This window comes from Agelaius phoeniceus, chromosome 10, assembly GCF_051311805.1.
Source record: "Agelaius phoeniceus isolate bAgePho1 chromosome 10, bAgePho1.hap1, whole genome shotgun sequence".
Classification (NCBI taxonomy): domain Eukaryota; kingdom Metazoa; phylum Chordata; class Aves; order Passeriformes; family Icteridae; genus Agelaius; species Agelaius phoeniceus.
This window is the reverse complement of record NC_135274.1, coordinates 19,158,670-19,179,516: the sequence shown is the minus strand read 5'-3', so window position 1 is coordinate 19,179,516 and position 20,847 is coordinate 19,158,670. Positions and strand designations below refer to the sequence as shown.

Genomic DNA, 20,847 nt, shown 5'->3' with positions numbered 1-20,847 from the left:
GAAGAAAAAAATCTATAGTGGCTCATATGTGCAGCCCTACCTCCTCCTTGTCGACAAGTTCTCATCACTTTCACTGGTCACCAGGACTCTGCTGGATCCTCCTTGGCTGGCTTCATGCATCACTTCAATCTGAATGAGAAGGACATGTTAAAACTGAAAACACTTAACTGCTGATGCTTTTATTTAGAGAACTTTAACTCTTTGAAAGAATAAAAACCAGATCCTACCTAACCTAGAAAGTCATTAGACAAGTTCAAATAATTGAATTCTAGATGTGCAGAAATATCTTCTATTTATATTCTCCATCTCTGCTCAGTGTTGTCATGGAGGCATTCCTTACTCCAGGCAAAGTCATTATATTCTTGCACCACAGAAGGGGAATTATCTCCTTGTGTAGATAATTATGGGCATAATAATCTGTTCCTTAGACTCTGGAATACTATTTTTTCATTTCCTGTCTGAAGCCAACCCAAAGACTTCACCTTTCCAGAGTTCTTTGTAGAATGCCCTGTGGAGAAATGTGGGCATCCTCCGTGTGCCTCTGAGAAGTGTCAGTGTCCCAGCAGCAGTGCTGGGTGAGGCAGTGCTGAGCACAGGGACCTGTGCAGAGCCTGTGCCCAGGCTGAAACAGAGCTTTTGCACAGCTCCAGTGTTTGTTTTGATAACACTCTCACACTCCCTTGTCCAGTCTTGCAGAGTTGGATCATTTCAAGTGCTCTCCAGGCAAGTTTTAAGCAGGCTTTTCCTCCTTTTGCCTGCAGTTCTAAGAGCAGCAAGCACTACTTGCACTTACTGAAAAGCCAATCTATTCAAATTCAGTTAAACAACCCATCTGCTGAGTTTGCTGTTAATCCAAGCCAATATCTAAATCCCAGCAGAATCCAACTTCCTGAGCACTTTCATTTTTAAGGGCTGATTCTTACATTCTATATTGCTAAATTATTTAGCTGGTTGATGATAATGATGGAATCCAGTAATGAACTATCCTCATCTGAACTATTATCAGAACAATGGGAGCATAGGGAGGGGGCATAATTTGCAGTGTAGTCATGGGAAGTGGATTTAAAAATTAATGAATTGATGTTTTATAAAGCCTATACCACACTGCTGCATATACCTAACTATGTGGGAGACATGTAGCTGATTACCTGCATTACTGATGAGAGTAAAACTAATTCTAAAATCACTCTCTGTGAGTTTAGACAAAGGGGAAACCACCTGTATGTTCCTGCTGGTAGCTGTTTATTCTGTACTTATTGCTGAAGTTGTGGGCTATATTGGCCATTTCAGAAAATGGACTGCATTTAATTTTTGCTTTCAGCTTCAGAGGAATAAAGATGAAATGTATGAACAAGTCAGGGGTGTGGATACCAGGCAAGTTGGGTTAAAGTAGCTTGTCCTTATCAGAGAGTTAAGTTAGCAATGCTCCAATTTTTTTTTTTTTAATTCCAAGTATAGGTATGTAAATCTATATTTATGAGGTATTGAGTTCTCTCCCAATATGGGATGTCCCCAAATTACAAGTAATCCTACCTTAATTCCACCTTTTGTCTTCTTAATGCTTTTCTTTTTTGATAACTCTACTTCAGAAACAGTCTTTGGAGGGCAGGAAATTTCTGTAGACCTCCTGTTGGTAGCTGAAAGAGTAAAAAGGAAAGTAGCATTAGAAAATGTGCAAAAAGTTAAAATTCTGCTTCTTAATAAAAGCAATGAGCCAAGTGGTAAATGAGGCCTGGCTTAGAGAACTGAGCTGTGCTGGAGCAGTGATGGACTGGGTGGAACAAGGGATGGGTCCCCTTGTTCAGTGCTGCACTGTCTCAAATTGGCATCTTCAGCTCCACACTGAAAGGATTCCTTTGGTTTGGCTTCCCCTGGGAAAAGCATCTTTAGGACAGCACAGGTAAATGTTAGCCAGCTGTACCAACGTGGGTAATTGCCACTTGCATGGTGTTGCTCATGTGGGTTCCCAGGAAATTTTGTTTCTGGTAATGGTTTGCGGAGTGGTGTTGGATTAAAGGATTGTTCCCTGTAAGGTTTCATTACATGACCAATTCTCAAAAGAGAATCACAGGAGTTCAGCAAGGCACAATGACAGGTGTGTAAGGACAGAATCTGAGGATATTATTTCAGAATATGCCCTGTTGTGTCAGGTTTGATGGCCCTTGCAGGCTGACACTGGGGTGTCTGAGGCTACTGGACATCCTTAACAACAAAACCACCTGTGCTGAGCCTGCTGTCCAAAGCAAAGGGTTAGACTGAACTCTGAGAAGGGGAATAATACATTTGGCTTGAGTAGAAAATAATACCTGTTACAGCTTTATCTTTGTTTTAGATTGGTAATGAGTTCACAGCACATGCAAGTACAAGGCCAATAGCACTCTTTTTTTTCTTCATTGCTGAATTGATATGGGCAGCCATTCATGTCATGGGTGAAAACATGTATGACAGCCAGATGAAATGCTGAAAGAATCTGGGTCAGGCAACAAAGAAAAAAATTGAGGTTAAGTCCTTTTCTTTTTTATTCTGTCAAAACTTTATAATTGAAGAAGCACTTTCTCTAAGAATAAAAGCTGGTGTTTTCAAATGCATCTGGCAACATTTTAAGAGAGTTTCACCAAGTTTAAAGTTTTGAAGTGTTGAGTCTTGATAGTCATTAACTTTTTCTTCTTTGGGGGAAGCTGAGGGATACAGTAAAAAAGATGAAGACTTCTTTGAATGAGGAGGACCTAGTATCAATTTTTTTATGTAGGAGAGGTCTGAACACTTTTTTAAAAGAAACACTTTACCAAAGTTTCAAATGCCCTTGTCATCTTGCATTCTTCTTTTAAAGTAGTTTTTAAAGCAGCAAAAAGAAGCACATAGAAGCACCCAAATTATATTCAGTTAAAAAGGCAACGTATCAGTTTCACAGATGATAATAATGGAAGCTGACATTTCTTCTACCCTGTATCTTTTCAACAGCCTTATCACAGAGCTGGGAAGAGAATTAATTAAAGCAGCCTGTCTCTAACTCTTCCCTAAATCTTGGATTTATCCAATGCTGAATGACATAAGGACTTGGCAATGCCCATTTCATGCCTGTTACCTCCTCACAATGACTCCATACTAGAAAGTTTCCTCAATGGAACAGTGAAATCTGGCAGTCACCAGCAGCTATAATCAACTGGTAGAGAATTCTTGTGGTTCCCAGGACTGAGCTGAAATGCAAATATCTGGTTTTGGCTCTCCCATCACTCTTTCAGAATATACAGCAGGGGATTTGTTTTGACTTTGAACACTACTTTCAACAAATACCTTTTTCCTCTCCCCTGAAGTAGTATTTGTTCTCTCAAAGGTATTTTTATTTCACTCAGAAAGTCGTCTACTGACATTTTGGAACCAAGGGAACAAAAAGATGCAAGATGCAGCACATGGAAACTATTGACCCCAATTGTCAAACTTCTTCATGCCTTTCTAATCTGCAGGGAGGGTGACTGCCACTGTTGGCAAAAACAGAATATTTGGTAAGTTTTCAAATGGGTCCTTTTATGTGTTTTCCCATGAATCTCTGAGTAAAGTATCTATAAGCATCAGCAAATTCACCCTTTTTTGTATTGATGCAGCCTGGAGATTCTATTTAGCCATAAAGTCTCACCTACCACCATCATGACAAAACAGGCTGTGATCAGACTTATTACACTAAAAACTATTATCTCCTGGAGCTTCTCCCAGCTTTATCTTATTTATACCTTGAAAAATCAGTATTAAGAAAATAGATCTGAGACTTGGCCACCAAGATATTCTTTCAAAATCTTACATACTTGAATACCCTAGATATGCTGCCAATGTCTCGTTGCCCTATCTAAATCTGAGTTCAGTCCCTTGGATTGCTCTACAATCTAATTCACAATGGATATGTCATGGAAATTAAAGGAAGCAACAGAAATAACTTCAGAAAACATGAGGACTTTCACTTAGAAGAGCATAGTCAGCAATACCAAGTTGTTTGGCTTATTCATTATTCAGAAAATTTTGTAGCTTGAAGGGATGGTTGATATTGGTATGAAAACCCTAGGTGAAAGCAATCAGCAGAAAATGTGGAAATCAGTTACAACTTTGATGTCTGGATCACAGCTTGCAAGCTCAGACAGCTCCAGGTGATCCAGGAAAGAGCACAGCACAGTTTAAATGAAAGATGACACAGTCACAAGAAGCCAAACTACAGGTGCTCCTTGATCCAGCGGTAAATTTCTCAGGTCAGTTCACAGTCTGAGTCTTGGCTTCTTCAGTGTGACATATTTCAGAAAAGGAGACAGGTACAAGATATGAAAGCAGTCAAATTCCACTGAGTCTGTTTCAGAGATGAATTTGATTCATATTGACACAGCAAACTTCCCTTTCCAATTAGACCCAGAAATGAACTGAAAACAGGAAACAAGCTGCTTTGGTTATGCTCTGGAGAATTTTTCAGTTATTGACTGCCCCATAGTCAGAAACTGCTGCATGTCACTGCATTTAAGTAGTTGCTGAAGCTGTACAGAAAGAAACAGCCCAAATACCTGCCAATTATTATTGTAATAATTACCGTGGAACAGGCAATATAAGGGAAACTCCCTTATAGAATTCAGTACAGTTGGCTGTTTCAAGGTCAGTATTGTCTTGCTAAGAAGCTGAAAATTACAATGTTGAATTGCCTACTGAAAGAATAAAGGCACAGGAACAAAGGAGAACTAGAAATGATCTAATGTCTGCATGGCTGCAGAGTTGTTTTCATCCTATTGTTTCACAGTACTCCCCTGGATGATACATAATGATGATTTCATTTTGAATTCATTAATATTTTTAATTGCTTGATGTTGCTTTTAAAGCAAATATTGTCAAAGGGCATTGTAAAGCAGAGTTTGGGTCTGTCACTTGCATTCACCTGGAGCACCTCTACACTTTTCCAATGGGGCTTTAGTACTGTTTACTGGTTTTTTATGAAGAAGTGGTATGATAAGTATGGAATCACTGTTGTGTTATTTAGCCCACAGCAAATGGTAAAGTGGGCTGTACTGTCCCTAAAGCTGCTAGAAAATGACAGAGACTCATGTGCTCTGTTTTGCTTTGCAGTCTCTCCACCCCTCTAACACTGAAATAAATTCAGTGAGGAAAACTTGCTGTGCAGCTTGTGAGAAAAAGCTGTGGTTTCACCCATTCTCCCCCCTGCTCCTTTGTGGCAGGACACAGGCATCATCTCTCAGGTGCTGATCTCTTACAGTGGGGGCTACATCCTCCACTGAGGGACAGACTGAGAGACAGACAGAACTGTGGGCAGCTCCCAGGTGCTCAGAGACAGCTGGATTAGTTCACCTGGGTAAGTGGCCCTAAGTTAGCTCCTGCTAGAATAAGTGCAACTCATTAGCTAGCAAGAGACCATAGCCAAGGGTTACAAATCATACTCAGCACCTGTAAGATATTCCAAGCCCCCCTCAAGTAAACACCACACTTCACATTCAGGTTTGGGGGGAATTCTCCCATCATGTTCTCCCATCTGTTTTCTGTACAGGTCTGTGCATTCTCACTCATCACTTCCAGCAGAATTGAATTCTTTTGGCAAGAACAAGCATGGGAATAAGTAGTGTGCTAAACTTTATTGGGGCTTGCTGCTTATGCTGTACAACAGGAACACAAGTTTGAAGGTAATTAGTGGCTTAATTGCTATTTTGAATGCTGGTGATGGCAAAACAATGTTTAGGCAGCTAAAGAAACCCCAGAGCAGCTATGGTTTGTCACTTAATGGCTTAGGGCAGAAAGACTTTGCCATTCTTAGGCAATATAATTTAGACTTCTCTCTGGCAAAATTTCTGTCAAGCCCCCTGAAAATCTGCTGATATAAGAAGCACAGAGCAAGGTTTCTGGATGTGGAATATTCTGCTACAAGGAGACACTACTTGGTTTCCTCAGACTGGCCCAAGTGTAATAGCAATCCCACAGCCACAAAACTGAAAGTATCTTTTCCTTTTTACAACTTCATTTATAGAAATATACTGAACCAGACAAACTAGTGGTTTCTCAAACCATTCATGAGTCACACACACCACCTCTTCTGAGTCAGCTAATCTCTCCACAGCTTCACTTCCCCTGCACACATCCCCAGACTCCTGCAAGAAATTCTTCCTTTATCCTTTGTCCAGATGTTATTAGTTAGTGAGTGTTATGCACTAGTGACTGTGAGGAATGCTGGACTGGATCCAATGAGCAGTTGTATACATTTAAATGAGATGGAACCCGCTTAAATTTTATTATTTAAAGAACTGAAAAGGCTTCAGCTGTGTTTTCCCCCCTATGAATCTTGTGTTCCAAGTTGGCCTTCTAAGATGCTTGTATGGTGAGTCATGGATTTTGTATGTGCAATGTGCTGTTAAACATGTTGTTTGTTTAACAAGCTTACAGACATTTTGACATCTCTGCTCCTGTATTTCATATTTATGTTGCCCACAAAGAACTCTCTAGGTGAATATTTTATAGCACTTTGTGCTGCCATGTCCCAACTCTTGTCAGAAATGTAACTAAAGCAAGACATTTTTCCTAGCCATGGTCACTGAGATGGCCAAATCACCTTTTACTGAAATTTTCCAAGAACATGTGAGGTTGAAGGGAATAGTCTTTGGGAAAGTTTCATTTCAAAGAGTAAGAGTTTGGGAGAATTACAAGAAAATTAAAATAGATAAATGCTAACTGCAGTAATTTCTAATTGCTTGTATTATCCTTTACAGTTCTGCAGTTCATCTCATTGTGTCTGACAGACTGTGTGGTTTGACTCTCTGGACCTACTCCAATTCACTCCATGCTAGAGTTCTGCATAGAAATGCAGAGAACAAATATGTAGTCAAATTATCAAAAAATATGCCCTCAAAAGTGAATCACAGCAAAACTATTTCCCTATCAAGTGCCACTTCTTTCCTCCCAACAGACATAGGGACAAATTTATTTAGCTATTAGAATTCAACCAGCTTCCACTGGGAGAAAATGGAGTTCTCCTTAAAATAAGGTGTCACATATACTACTTAAATATTTTAAAGGTTCTTATTATAAAAAGGTCAACAGAGTTTTCTGCCTTTTCAGGTCTGATCTGTGAATATTTAATCAAGTTCTCACAGCTAAAACATGCACCAAATACAGCTGCCACAGACTTTTCAGCATCACAATAATTCCAGAACTAGTACTTCAGTCTTGAACAGGCCTGTCCCTGCAAAATATGGAAGTCGACTTGTGAAACCAGAAGCATCAAGCAAAATTGGGATTAATGTAAAATTTTTCTTCAGAGTTTCCAGACCCATAGAAAAGTGTTGACCTAAGTAGAGTCAATTCTGAGCTGCTATTCTGGATCTTCACTGAGCTAAAAGATTGCTGAGAGTCACCAGAAACCATAAGGACATGCACATGAAACTGTGACAGTCATTTTCCCAACAGAAACCTGCCCTTTCTCTCAGACATGGTATCAGCTATGCTTGTGTGCAGAAAATCCATCTCTGCCTACATATTTGTCCATGTAAAATGGAGAGCCTGACAGTTACAATAATGGAGTGTTTAATGTCTGAGCCTTCATATCTGTGAAGATTTTTCCATTAGGACCCTGAATTGGACTGAATTTTCCCTACTGCTCCCTGTTAGGAAAATGGAGAGTCAGCAAGGAAGAACAAAACAAAATCTATTCTGGAACAAATGTAACTTCTTTTCCTTTCACAGACCAACCACCCCAGTGCTGCCATGGTATTGTTACTCTGCTGCCTGGGGACAAAAGCCTTTCTTTCTGGTCTTCTATTTCTGTTTACCACATTTTATTGCCTTTGCTTGCCTTTCTATTTACACAGTCTAGGAACATGGTATTTTCCTGTTGTCATATTCTATTTTGCAAGCTTTTAGAAATATTCAGGTATATCCTGGGTAAAATATGACAAATGAGTTACAAAACCTGTTTCAAGACGGCGTTCTAAGCCTCTCTCAGTTTCCAAGATGTTGCTTAATAAATTCTCCTCATAAGTAAATGCTGATTGTGCATTGATGCCCTGAATGTGAAGAAAGGACACAGAGGAAAGTCCAAAAGACAGTAGCTTCAAGAAGAGCAGAATTTCACAGCCTCATTTTCAGGCTTGGAATAGGACTCAGTGTCCCTGTTTCTATTCTCAGACATGTTTCAGAGTTAGACTGTGAAACACCTTGGTGAATTCCTCAGTTTATCTTGCTTCAGTTTTCTTTTGGAAAAAAAGAGGTTAAAATACTGACTAGTACTTGCCAAGTGCTTTGGCATTCTGAGGGAAAGGGCACTCAGGAATTGCACAGTATGATTCTCTGTAGCAGACAACTGGATAACACCAAAGTGATTCATAAAGAATATGTGAATATACATGTACTATTAATGGCTGTTAAAGTCACTGACTGAGAGTCCCTGGATGAGCTGTAGATACTCAGGCACTTCTGTTTCTTTGCACAGAGGTACTCTTGGTCAGTCACCTCCTAGAATCTGAATGAAATGGCAGAGTCTGCTTATCAATGTCTGAACAGAACTGGGTTGCACTTTGCACCTCCTCACAACCAGAGTAGCATTTTAAAATAAATTTCAGCTACCTATTATTTTGCAACAGGACATTAAAGGCTAAGCCTTGTCACACAGTTATCCTGTATTGGGTTGTATAACAATGAACTGCAATTCAAGGGACAGAGCAAGGCAGCATTTCATGACTTTTTGTGAAAGAGCTGATGATATATGGGATGGGCTGTATGAACAAGAATCAAAACTTAAAGCACTGTCATAAACCAGTGACTGTTCTATAAGGTTCTATCTATATCAATAATTTATTCTAAAAATCTGCAAATGTGCTAAAATGACAAGAAAGAAGTTCAAGAAACAGTTCAAGGGACTGCATGCATAAACAGAATGGCAAGATTAGCTTTTAGTCTGAAGATGCAGTTTCAGAGTAGGAAAAAGCCATCCTAAAACTTTGCTGCCAGTGACAGGAACTAACTGGTTCTGACCTACTGACCCCATAACCCCATTTTCTGCAACTTCCTTTTCTTCTGCACTAGGGGCCATGCAGTGAGCAATCTGATGAATGCTGTAATTAGTGCTGCTTGGAGCAGGGACTGGGCTGTGTGATCTCCAGAGCGCCCTGCATTTTTCTAACTCATGCAATGGAGAAAGAACTACTACAGTTTTGCAGTCTGTGTACTCAGTTTTCAAGGCAAATCACAACTCCAGCAAACTGAGTGCCCACACCAGCGCAAGAGGGGAGCACAGTGCTGGAGGATGTGTGTGTGGCAGAGCAGGACCTCTTCACGGGCATTGTGTTCTCAGCTTGCCTCAAACTAAAAGAGAAGCTGAAAGTTGAGGTAGAAACTGTACATAAAAAACACAGCTAGCATGGTTTGGGGGGAAAATGTACAGATGTCAAACCAGCATGGGAATGGGAAAAAGATGATTTTCTTCTGGAAGAAAGGATGAATGCTGGGGAGCACAGGAGAACAGGGACATTGGTGTGACTTTCTGCTGATATGCCTAGAAAGCAAAATGATCAGGCTACTGGTCATCCATCTCACTGGGAAGATTCCTGTTGAGAAAGCAGTTTATTGAATGCTCTTCATACAAATTAGAGGGGGTTTTTAAGGCTTTTTACTAAAGGTTCCACTTTTGAACAGCCCTAAAAGTTACAAAGGGACAACCTCTTCCTGCCACCAAGCACAGGGTAGCTGGTCTCAGGATACAGTTTCAAATTAGCTTCACCCATGTTCCTTTTGCAGAAAACAGTTGTCTTGGCTAAATGCACATGCTAACCTCAAATCGGGAACTTTGAGTAATTTCCAAACAGAAACAATGCTCAGCTTCTATGATAGCAGAGGACAAGGTAGAAAGGAACTATGTAGAGGGGGGAAAAGCAAAAATTCCACAAATGAGTCAGTGTCACTCACTAATGGACCATTAATTTTGCAAGTATCTGTTTGAAACTTGAGGAATTATGACACTTGAAAATATTCACATTACATTATCTGGCAATATAAAAGAGGTTCACATGTTTGCATTGCAGGCTTGCATTGACTACCCTGGCATGGGTATTTGAGAATTAGCAATACAAGACACACTGAGACACAGTATGGAAATGTACTCTGCAGATTAGACCTAGGAGGAGAAAGTTGATGGGTTTTTTTGATTCACCCTTGTTTGTTTGTTTGTTTGCAGTGAGAGATATTTCATATTCATTTTTACTAGCTGGACCTATGAGGCTGACACTGCACATCAAATTCAAGTGTTCATTCTGATAACAAAAATCAAACATGACCATGTGGACAAAACATTGGTGTGAGTCTGAAAGCAGCTGCTCATGGCCTACCTACTGCTGCTGGTCTGGTAATCTTTGGTGATGCTCGCTTTGGGGAAGATTCAGGATGTGGAGCAACAGGTTGTACTGGCCGGGTCTGTTTGGCTGCCAGCTTCTTCAGACTTACTTGCCTCTTGTCAAACATTTCTTGCACATCTTCGAGTTTTTGTACAATTCTTTGGGCATTGGCCTTGACAAAGAAAAGACAAACAACAAATGGTTGTCAGTGCTGGACTGAGTGAGTGAAGAAAGGACTTGTATTATCAGACTCAGACTAGAGCTGGAGATTACACTGTGCTGCAGTTTATTGCAGACCACACATTCTGGCCAGATCACAGTTTCTCTGACCAAGACATGGTGACTCAAGCAGTGTTTCTAGCACTGCTCTGAAGAAAATTACGTAAGTGTTGCATGACTGCTCTTATGAGTAAAACTTACTGCCACAAATACTGACCTCTGTGCCCTTTTAGAGTAGGGAAAGAGGCATATTTTAGCAGACTCAAATATATAGCCCAGTACACTTTCATGGACAAAGTAATCAGACATTTTTAACTTCTAAGTGAGCACACGCACATCTGAGGGGTTTTACCTTTATTTCAGGGGTGAGGATCATGTCAAACTGATTGTAGAACTCCTTCGGGTTGGAGAGCTGGTGTTCCTTAGCTGTTACCAAGAACTTCTCAATTTCAACGAGTGCAGTTTCAGCTCCCTCTTGTGACTGGCACTTGTCCACAGCTTGGGAAGCTAAGAGGTAGATTCCAGCTTCGCACCATTGGCTTGCCTTCAAGGAAAAGTGGGGGAAGAAGGACTTATCATCACTGACAGTCCAAGTTGTCAGCTGTTGCTTCTACTCTATGAAAAACAGATTTGCTCTAACATGTCATTAAAAGGGGATCAATGTTACTCATAGAGTGCCTGCCCCATAGTTCCTGCCCACAAGTCACCCCATGAGCATATGCAGAATTGAACTTGCTGAACTAATGCAAAACTCCAATATTTGTACTAACATTTACTGAATAAAATGGAAAAAAAACAAACACAATTTTTTATCTTCATCATAATTACCTGAGCTAATAAAATCCTTCATTTTAAATAGAACCTTGCCAGAGCTGTTATCTGAAAAGGTTCACTCACCTTATCTAACTGCTTATGCAGCTCAAGAGACTTTCCCAAAATATCATACTTTTTCTTGGTCTCATTGGTAAAGTCATCACAAATTCGCCTGAGTTCAACACACTTTGGTCTAATGGAGTCAACTGCATAATGGTTGTTTTGGATGAGCTGTTCTCCATGGAGAGCCAGAGACTGGGCTTTCTCCAAAGGTTCCTGTGAAATTAATGAGAAAAATCCAAAGTTAGAACTACATGCATAATAAGGACAATCCTCCTCTATAACCCCTGCTGTAGCCTGGGGATAAAGGTTTGGAATATTAATATAGCTGATATGTCTTACTTTATATTTAATTGAAGGCCAACTTCCATGTCAATGAGTACATTGAAACTTGTGAGGTTCCATCTGAACACCAGGAACCACTTTTTTTATTGTGAAGGTGACCAAACACTGCAACAGGTTGCCCACTGAGATTAGGGAGCCCACTTCTGCTTTCTCACATACTAGGGACATTCATTATACAAGTTTTTCCCTACTTTTTCCCCTAGTTTTCCAAGCAATTAAATGGAACTACTGGGTCTGAACAACTCTGGCTTCTGGAAATTAGTATCTGTATTTTGCAATTTAAAGTAATGACTCATGAGAAGAGAGTAAATCTGGAAAAAAAAAAAAGGACAGTGGCAAGTGTCTAGAATACATTGTCTATAGCAGCTAGAATACTAAATTGAGAGCAAACCTGTCCTTTCTCTTCCAGATGTTTCTGTTCCTTGAGGAGGTTCTCAACTCGGGTCACACTATCTCCAATGTCAGCAAAACCTGCTTGTGTTTCCATGAGATTATCCAGTGTCAATTTTACCTAAAAAACAGCAACAACAAAAACATAAACAAAAACAAAATAAACCCACCCAAAACCCCATCACAAGATACTGATAAAAATTACAACAAACGTTCACCTACATCTCTGAGAAAAGTCTGCATCTCAAGTTTAGTCTTTCAGTTTGTTCCAAAATGGAAAATCCAAGGAATAAATCAACAACCAACTATTCTTCAAAGAGTTTCCCTGCTTCTCACTAATTAGGCCCACAAAGTTATGACAACCTGTAACTCCAGAGTTTCTATTACTTCAGAATCTGTATTACTCCAGTCTCTAGACTAACAGTTGGGCTTTCTGAACTGTATTCCTTTGACTCTGGTAGAATTGGTGACTTACCATCACAGAAGAATTTATGTTTGATAACTTCACACCTAAATAAAAAATTATTTATCAAGGTAAATTTACTTATTGGTGTTCCACATTTTGCCCTCACAGTCTGGCACTTTCCTCACTGTGCCTTACTCAAGTGTTGTAAGACATCTGAAAGCTGTCAAGACTTTAATTTTTGAATATTCATTTCCTATTGCATAATGATCTTCTCTCCCTACCTCCTTTTTGGACTGCTGGTATACTTGAAGTATGGGTAGAATTTGACCTTATTTACCAGAGAAGGCTAGACAGCATGAACAAAGAAATACCTCTCTAAAATCATGTTCAAAGTGTCGAAGCTGCAGGCACTGTTCTAGTTTCAGATGATGCTTGGTCCAAAATTGATCAAAAGCCTTTTCTGTTTCATCCAACTGAGCCAACAACCTGTTAAGAAATTATAATGAACAGAATGTACTTATTTCCTATATATAATTTCTTTTAAGTTACAGTAAGTGATGGCAGAAAGCAGAGCAGGGAAATGGTGGGGAGCCCTAAACTTATGTAAGAGGGCTCTGTGTCAACTGTCTCATAAGCAAAAGAGAATGAAATTTGCAATAGGACGGGCAGGAATGTGACAGATGAGTGACAACTACATGGATCTACTGTGGCAGTTACAGTCCTGCCTCCTGATGTGCAAGAGGGACTCGGAGTTGTTCCATGTGCTGGCAGCCAAGGGCAGCTGTCACTCCCTAGCTTCCACTCTATGCCTCAAAGACAATCCACCCCCAAATTATGCAGACTGATATTATATATTATTATTATTATATTATTATTTTATGGAATAATTAAACCAGAACTCTACAACTTGTTAATTTTCTTCACCCTTCAGAAATAGGCAAGGGCTAAATAATTTTTCCCAGTCCATTAAAAACAATAGATTAGGAGCTCATAATGACTCCCATGGACATTGTTTTACTTTGTGTAAATGATGAAACATTTATTTGCAAAGACATTAATCTCAAGGTGTCATATCTTCAGTAAAGTATCTGACACCAGGCTAGTGAGTCATCCTCACTAGCCATCCACATGGTTTCTCAATGATCCGTTAATTACAAAGTAGAACAGTTTTAAACAAGAAGAAAAAACGAAAAGGAAGTGTTCTCTGAATATCTTGTATTTCAATAGATGGGCATTCTTTGGGCAGATAAGGGATCAGTGCATGCTGAATTAATCAAGTTTCATGCATAAAATCATCAAGTTATATGGGGCAAATGCCAATAGCTCCCTCTTATTTTTCTCAAAAACAAGTTTCTGTTTTCAGTCTGTCCCTGGAAAACTTTTTTTAATCAAAGCTAGTCGTTGAATTCAAAATGAATTCACAAATTCCTTTGGGATGACTGTTCAAAGGATTTTAAAGTATTCAGTGAAAAATATCAGCTCAGCTTTACTTTTAGCACCTTTGTTCCCAGTGAATGCAGACACGCTGAAACCCTAGCATGGCATTTCTCTTTGCTCTGCATCACATGGCACAGCAGAAACTTCTACATGGTGACTAAAAGCTTTATGGTAATAACTAGCATTGTAGGAAGGAAAAGGGGGTTCTCTCTCTGTGTATCTCTGGATCTGTGACACACAGAATGTTTCAGGTATCATCTCCATCTGCTCCTCCCCCAGTGCTTCCGCAGACACAAGCACATCACCCACTCATCTCGCAGAGACTCAGGTGCTACTTTGTAACCAGGCACAGAAGTGGAGGACATATATGTTATGGAGAAAATAAGTCCCACCTTAAATCTTCAGCCAGGTAGTTAGTGGTCTGACCAAAACTTACCAAGAAATTCAGGACTTGTTTGAACTTGCTTTGGCAGTCTAATCGAGTCATTTCCTCTAAGCTATTTCCTTCCCGGACTTACCTGTCCAAAAATCCTGAGTATATGCACTAGTAATAATTTATAACCTGCATATTTAAATTATTTAAATTACATTTGCATCTCCTAGGAATAAGTTAGCAAGTTGCACAAGGTAATTTAGCATCACTGACCTTTCCACTGTGGCCACATTTTCCAGTTCATCTGGACTGAGTTTGCTGTTGGCACTTCGGGTGACTGGCTCCCGGATGCATGTCAGTAAGGTGGCCCCCTGCTTCACTGCTAGCTTCAGCTCGTCCTGAGGGGAAAAAAACAAGCCAAAAACCAAACTGTATGTACTTCTAGCAACACTCACATCTCTTAGATGACAACAGAGTAATGATAAAGGAGGACCCTTTCATAGGTACAGAATACTTGAAACAAAACATAAATGCTTACCAAAGGTGATATGTTTTTCTAGCAAATGCAGAGATCTAAATCTTTTCACTTTGAATAGTAGATCTATTTCTGAGAAAAGGAATAGAGTAATTTCGGAGCAGATTGCATATCTGACCAGGCTACTTGCAGAATAAATTATTCTACCACAAATTGAATGTATGCTGGAGATTGTGAGCTGAGAGACTGGGCTGAGACATTGCACTTCTTAATGGAATTTCCTCAAACAATATTGTGCCATGCTGAGCCATAGTACACCAGCTATAAGAAGTCATCCACAAAAATGTCTTCCCAGCATGAAAGATAAGCAATAAAAAAGACAAAGAGGCTCAAATGTTAACTTGTCAGATGACGAATCCCCACATCACTGCACAGTTCTTCCATAAAAATTGTTCTTGTGCTAATATAGCTTAAGTAGTATTTTTAATCTTGTGTTTAACCTAAGGCATTTGCTGACAGCAGTAATATTTACTTCTGATCCTTACTCTGCAAAGCCAAACTAGCCCCAACTTTTTTTAAACAAAACAACAGTCACCATCTAGTTAGATCGTTTTGTCTATTTCTGACTATCCTCACAGATACTCTCTGTTTCTGCTCCAATATAAGTCAATCCTTTCTGATGAACTCCTCATCAAGGGCCCATGTATTCCAGATGTGATCCCATTACTCCCTCTCACACAGTGGAAGTGACACTATTCTATCATTCCTGAGGCTGTAAAATGTCCTTTTCCACAGCTGAATCAAATTGACCTCCTGAACCCAGGCGTCTGTCCTCCTCCTCAGTGGTTTCCAGACAATGGATTGCCAAGTGATGGCAGAAAATTTATTAGGTCAGAGCTCATCTATTACACTGCTGGAGCCATCATGGGGCAGCAATCACCTTCAGCTTGCTGTGGTGCTCGGTGTGTGAGGAGAGAAGCTCCTCTGTGCACTGCACATCGTTGGGAAGTTCAGTCTCTGCTAAGTCTGTTCCAAAGCTCTGTAGCATCTGTGCTGTTGTTTTTACTGTCATTGCAAAGTTTTCAATGGCCTGGAAAAGCAAAAGCATAAAGTCACAGATTGGTTATTTACCATTAGCCCTTTTAGCAACACTTCATGCTTCAGGCACACCGTGCTGCAAGTATTACATGCCTGTAAAGCTGGTCACATTGCCTTTTTATGGGTGGGTGTGCTTAAAGTTACAAATTAAACCACAAATGACCTTTTCACAGATCTCCACCTGTCACCTTGTCACCTCCAAGAGCCAACAGGGAACTCCCAGAGCTCAGCAGACATAATGAAACCACAAAGGACATCAGCTTCAAAGGCAGGCCTGGAACTTCAGATCCTCTGCCGATGCTTGCTGGGAAGTTCTGCTGCATTTAAAATTTTAATTAAGGCTTTATTTAAGTTGAGAACACTACTAAAATATATAGGGCAAAGCCTTTATATTTATGAAACCCATTGTTCATTCAGCAGTCATCTGTCTTCCCCTGACTTCTGAATATGTGCATCTCCATCTTGCCTCTCTGTACAAGATGCATTCTAGTCCCTTCCTCCCATCTGTCCATGCTAGTACACAAATACAGGAACAAGTAACTACAAATACAGTTAAAATGCATAAATTCATGGGATCATTGCTGTTTCTTTATCACTTGGGTGCACCAACACAAAACTTGTCAGAAATCTGGTTTTAATGAAGAATGGGGAATGAGGAAAGCTAAAAAAACAATGCCACCTTCTCAGAGCAGAACATAATGTTCAGACCTGTGACAAGGGATTAAAACCTTTATATCTAGTAGCAAGTAACTGCATAGGATGTTTTTCCATGATCATGCCCAAATTTGGGGGTGACTGTGTTGTTCTGTATAGCTCTTTATTCTTTGTACATTTTGATCTAATCCCCCACAGGTCTGAGTCAGTCAACAAGCACTAGGGATGCTCTTATACCCAATCAAACACTATATAGTTGTTGCACACTTCATTCCTTTCTCCAGCAATGATGGGAATTCATTGTTTGCAACTGTGACAGATGAAATGATGCTGTGTGCTCAGTGAAAAACAAACTGGAGGTAGATCATCATTCAAAAGGTGTAGAGAGAAATTAGCCCACATTTGTGACCTCAAACATGCCCCCATGAAGGAATGCTAGCAGAGTTCACAGCCTTCTTTCCTGTTCCCCCATAAATTCATGTCTGCTTTCAGCACAAGCAGTACAGACCCACACATGCTCTGTCTTGGTGCTCTGCATCTATATGCTGCTGTTCTCAGCACTGGAACTACTGGATTAGAGTTGGCTGAAATGTCACACTTCTGACTGCAACACAGACATGGCCATCCAGGACCAAAGGCCATTTACTGAAAGCCAAAAATGCACTTTGGGGGCAAGAGAGCCCACAGGCTCCTGGCAGCCAAGAGAGGAGAGCAGAAACAGTGAATTATGCAAGGAGGTTGCTGTGTCCCTGCCATTTAGCCAGAGTTTAAAGCTTTTTCAGAAGAAAAGCACTGGCAGGACAAGGTATGAGAACACTGAGAGAAGCAGCAAAGGGCATGAAGACCATAGCTCAGCAAGACTGGAAGTCAGATTGTTTCAAGGTGCCATGGAAGCTGACACTTCCCTGATGACAGCCTCTTATCCAGCAGATATTCCTTGGCTGACTGCACCATGAACTTGTCAGTGTTTCACTTAATATCCTGCTTGCCCCCACTCTCTCCTGTGTATATGAGCAATAAATTGTTTTATGTACCTAAGTTACATCTGTGGATTGGTTTTTTTCCAGTCTCTGTGCTTGGTAAAATTTTTTCTAACAAATTGAACCAAAACCTCTGGGGATTACATAGCCCTACTCCCATAAATTCTTGGCTCATTTTGTTTTCATATTTTACCAAAATGTGTATTATTGCTTTATGTAAACCCCTGTCATTAATAAATAATACAACCTTTCTTGTGCTTCTTTTTATCCCCCTTCATATTTTCAGACCTTTTGCTGTTTGAAAGCTCTTATAGATGATTCATTTCTTCACACTCCCCCTTTCTGCAAGGACAGTTTCATATTTTTGATACTTTTGACACATAAGCCTGTTCACTCATCTCAACCCCAACCTCATTATAGTCAACACAGTTATAAATGTAGAAAATCAATGTTAGACGAAATTCAGATTCTATGTTTGCATATTTAGAAGCCTGAAATATTTGGTGGTTCTCAAGGAGACTAAAATTTAATAAGGACAGCAAAGCATAAAAAAAATATAGCAAGAAAATGACAAAAGTGGTTTGACTTAAACTACCTCAGAAAAGCTCTTTTTACAGGTTAGATGTAACCAGCTCATCAGCAACAACAGACTTAAACCCAGGGCTGCTCAGAACTTTGCAAAACATTGAGGCTTACATTGGATGTGGGCTCTAATTTATCAATCTTGCAAGTGGGCCCACAAAGAGAGACACAAACATTGTATAAGCACTCTATGAAATTAATTACTTTTCCAGGATCATGACCCAGCTTAGCACATTTTTGCTTAGAAAGAATGAAACAATATTTTGTCTGCGAATGTGCCAGAATTTGGAGTCTGTTTTTTGTGAACTGTCATCTTAACGGGGCACCATAATGAATTGTTTACATTGCTTTGAAGCAGATATACTGAAATGCATTAATCAGCCCAAAAAGGGAGCAATCAAACCTGTACAAGTTTCCTCAGCAGAATAAAAAAATCTTTCTCCCTTCCTACTAGCAACTGTTCTTCAGTTACCCAAAATAAGAACCAGCATGCTTGTATAGTACAGAAATGAAAAATAAAATATAGTGCCCTGAGTATTTTTATTCTCTTAAAAACATGGACATAATTAATCATTAAAGTGAGATTTTCTGACCGTACTTTTGACCTTTGTAAAGTCAGCAAAGTGCTACAGCCTATTTTCGATTTCAGCTGAAGGCCTATGAATCAATCAATTATTTAAAAGGCAAGAGAAGGCCTTGCTGAGTAAGAACACCACGACACTGTTAGGCCCTGGGCCAGGTACACAGGGAGATACAATTACTGCTTCCATTACAAACTTTTGGGGAATTTGCCTTTCTCTGTTTGAGTCATGGATTTCCTCTTTCCCCGAGTCCCTAGCAGAATCCAGAGGCTGTAATGCAACTGAAAAGTTCCTGCTTAGTGGTTGCTCTGCATTAGTGCCTGGACAGCTGTGGTGCAGCTGTGCAGAGCAGCACTCACCGTTCGGTGATGGATCCACTGGCTGTGGCCGTACTCCAGGGTCCCTCCCAGCTCCCGGGTCAGCTGGCTCTTGTCAATGTAGCCATGCAGATCAGAGACAGAATTTAACATGATGATCTGAAAGGAATCCAAACACACCGGACTGAGAGAAATAACGAGCCTTTCAATCATTGTTCCTGGGATCTGGGTTTGCCTGAACATAGATGACCACTGCAGTTCCACCAGAGGCCATCAGTTCTCATTTTGCGTTTTCTCATGCCATGGCCAAAATTTATTTTTCCTACATTTTGCCTTCTCAATGTGTAAATGGACATTCTTGAACTAACCTTGGTTTGACATCATCTTTCTCCTTGCTGGGCTGACTCATTTTGCATGTGCATCAAGAGCAAAAAGTATGGCATTCATAATGCTCACACAAACTTCCATAACATAATTTATTCTCTAGACAACTAGAGATAAGATCTATCTCTAGATAAGATATTCTCTAGATTTATTTACAGAAAAATGGAGGCACAGGCAAGTTAAACAGCTTCTTCAACACAAACCACTTGATCCAGGAAAGTGCTGAAATGAAACCACTGAGAATAAGATTTTTCTTTCCATTTTCTGATCTTTTTGGCACTGTATGTTCACTGAATTCACTGGCATTTTTCCATTTAAAATCATAATGGAAGAGAAAGGAGAAATACACCTAGATCGATTATTTTACTTTAGAATCTCCTCACCACTAGACTTGAAGAAAGCCAAACAAGATTTGAGTTCAGCTTCAGATAAGCAGCATTAACTTTTGGTAACCACTGTAAATTTGTCAACACAAGTGGTTACACAAGTAACACTCATTCATTGTTGTTCCAACAGCTAGAAGATTTGCCAGGATTTCAGCAACAGAAGAATAAAAACTTGAGCACAAATGACCAAGAATTTTAAATAAATAAATGTCAAAAACATGTCAAATGTGTTACTTGACCCTATTTAAAGAAAGCTTAAGTGGCTCTGCATGTCAGCAGGCTCCAATGGAGCATGGTAAGTACATTGACAAACACTGTGGATAGTGAGATGAGTGCAGATGTATGGAGACAAGAGGATGCATTTTCTAGGCCATGAGTTCTCTAAGAAAAGCCTCAAGAACAAACCCAAACAAGTTTTTAGCTGATATTTGTTACAGAATCTTTCTAGAATAATTCAGCTTGGCGGGAACCTCAGCTCTCTAGTCCAACTTTTTTTCTCAAAGCTATGTCAGCTGTGAGATCAAACCAGGTTGCTCAGGTCTTTATCCACCAAAGACTTAAAAACATCCAAGGATTGAGATTGTACAACCTCTTTGGGCAGTCTGGTCTCCTAACTGTCTTTGTGGTGAGAAAGTTTTTCCTTATGTCAAGTCAGAGCTGCCCTTGTTTCACTTGATGTGAGTTATTTCTTGTCCTACCACCACACACAAGCTGGCTGCAGTGCCCAGTAACCTGGAGGGACTGGAAAGCTGCTCCTATGTCATATTAACCCTCCTAAGCCATGTTAGACAAGCACAGTTCCCTCAGCATCTTCTTACAGAGCACATGCTCCAAGTCCTGCTCTTCTTGGCTTTCCAAGATTACTCCAGGGTAATATTTTCCTTGTAGTGGGGGAACCAAAACTCAGGGTGTTCTCAATGTGAATTAATTTGAGCCAAGTAAAGGGGGATGAGTGGTTGTCTCAACATGTTGGCTATGCTCCTGTTCATGCTGCT

The 20,847-nt window shown here is 40.0% G+C and overlaps 1 protein-coding gene across 5 annotated transcripts in view; it reads right to left on the bottom strand.

The window, feature by feature from the left end:
- The window catches only part of MCF2L2 (MCF.2 cell line derived transforming sequence-like 2), a 152,917-nt gene that overhangs the window by 78,890 nt on the left and 53,180 nt on the right, over positions 1 to 20,847 (bottom strand). For all 5 annotated transcript variants that reach the window (XM_054639104.2, XM_077184088.1, XM_077184089.1 and 2 more), the window contains exons 6-15: positions 19,125 to 19,241; positions 15,811 to 15,960; positions 14,669 to 14,793; positions 12,957 to 13,071; positions 12,181 to 12,300; positions 11,469 to 11,660; positions 10,924 to 11,115; positions 10,347 to 10,524; positions 1,534 to 1,637; positions 41 to 129 (exon numbers count right to left, since the gene is read on the bottom strand). In XM_054639104.2, the coding sequence (XP_054495079.2) occupies positions 41 to 129; positions 1,534 to 1,637; positions 10,347 to 10,524; positions 10,924 to 11,115; positions 11,469 to 11,660; positions 12,181 to 12,300; positions 12,957 to 13,071; positions 14,669 to 14,793; positions 15,811 to 15,960; positions 19,125 to 19,241 (1,382 nt within the window). The remainder of the gene's footprint in view (positions 1 to 40; positions 130 to 1,533; positions 1,638 to 10,346; positions 10,525 to 10,923; positions 11,116 to 11,468; positions 11,661 to 12,180; positions 12,301 to 12,956; positions 13,072 to 14,668; positions 14,794 to 15,810; positions 15,961 to 19,124; positions 19,242 to 20,847) is intronic.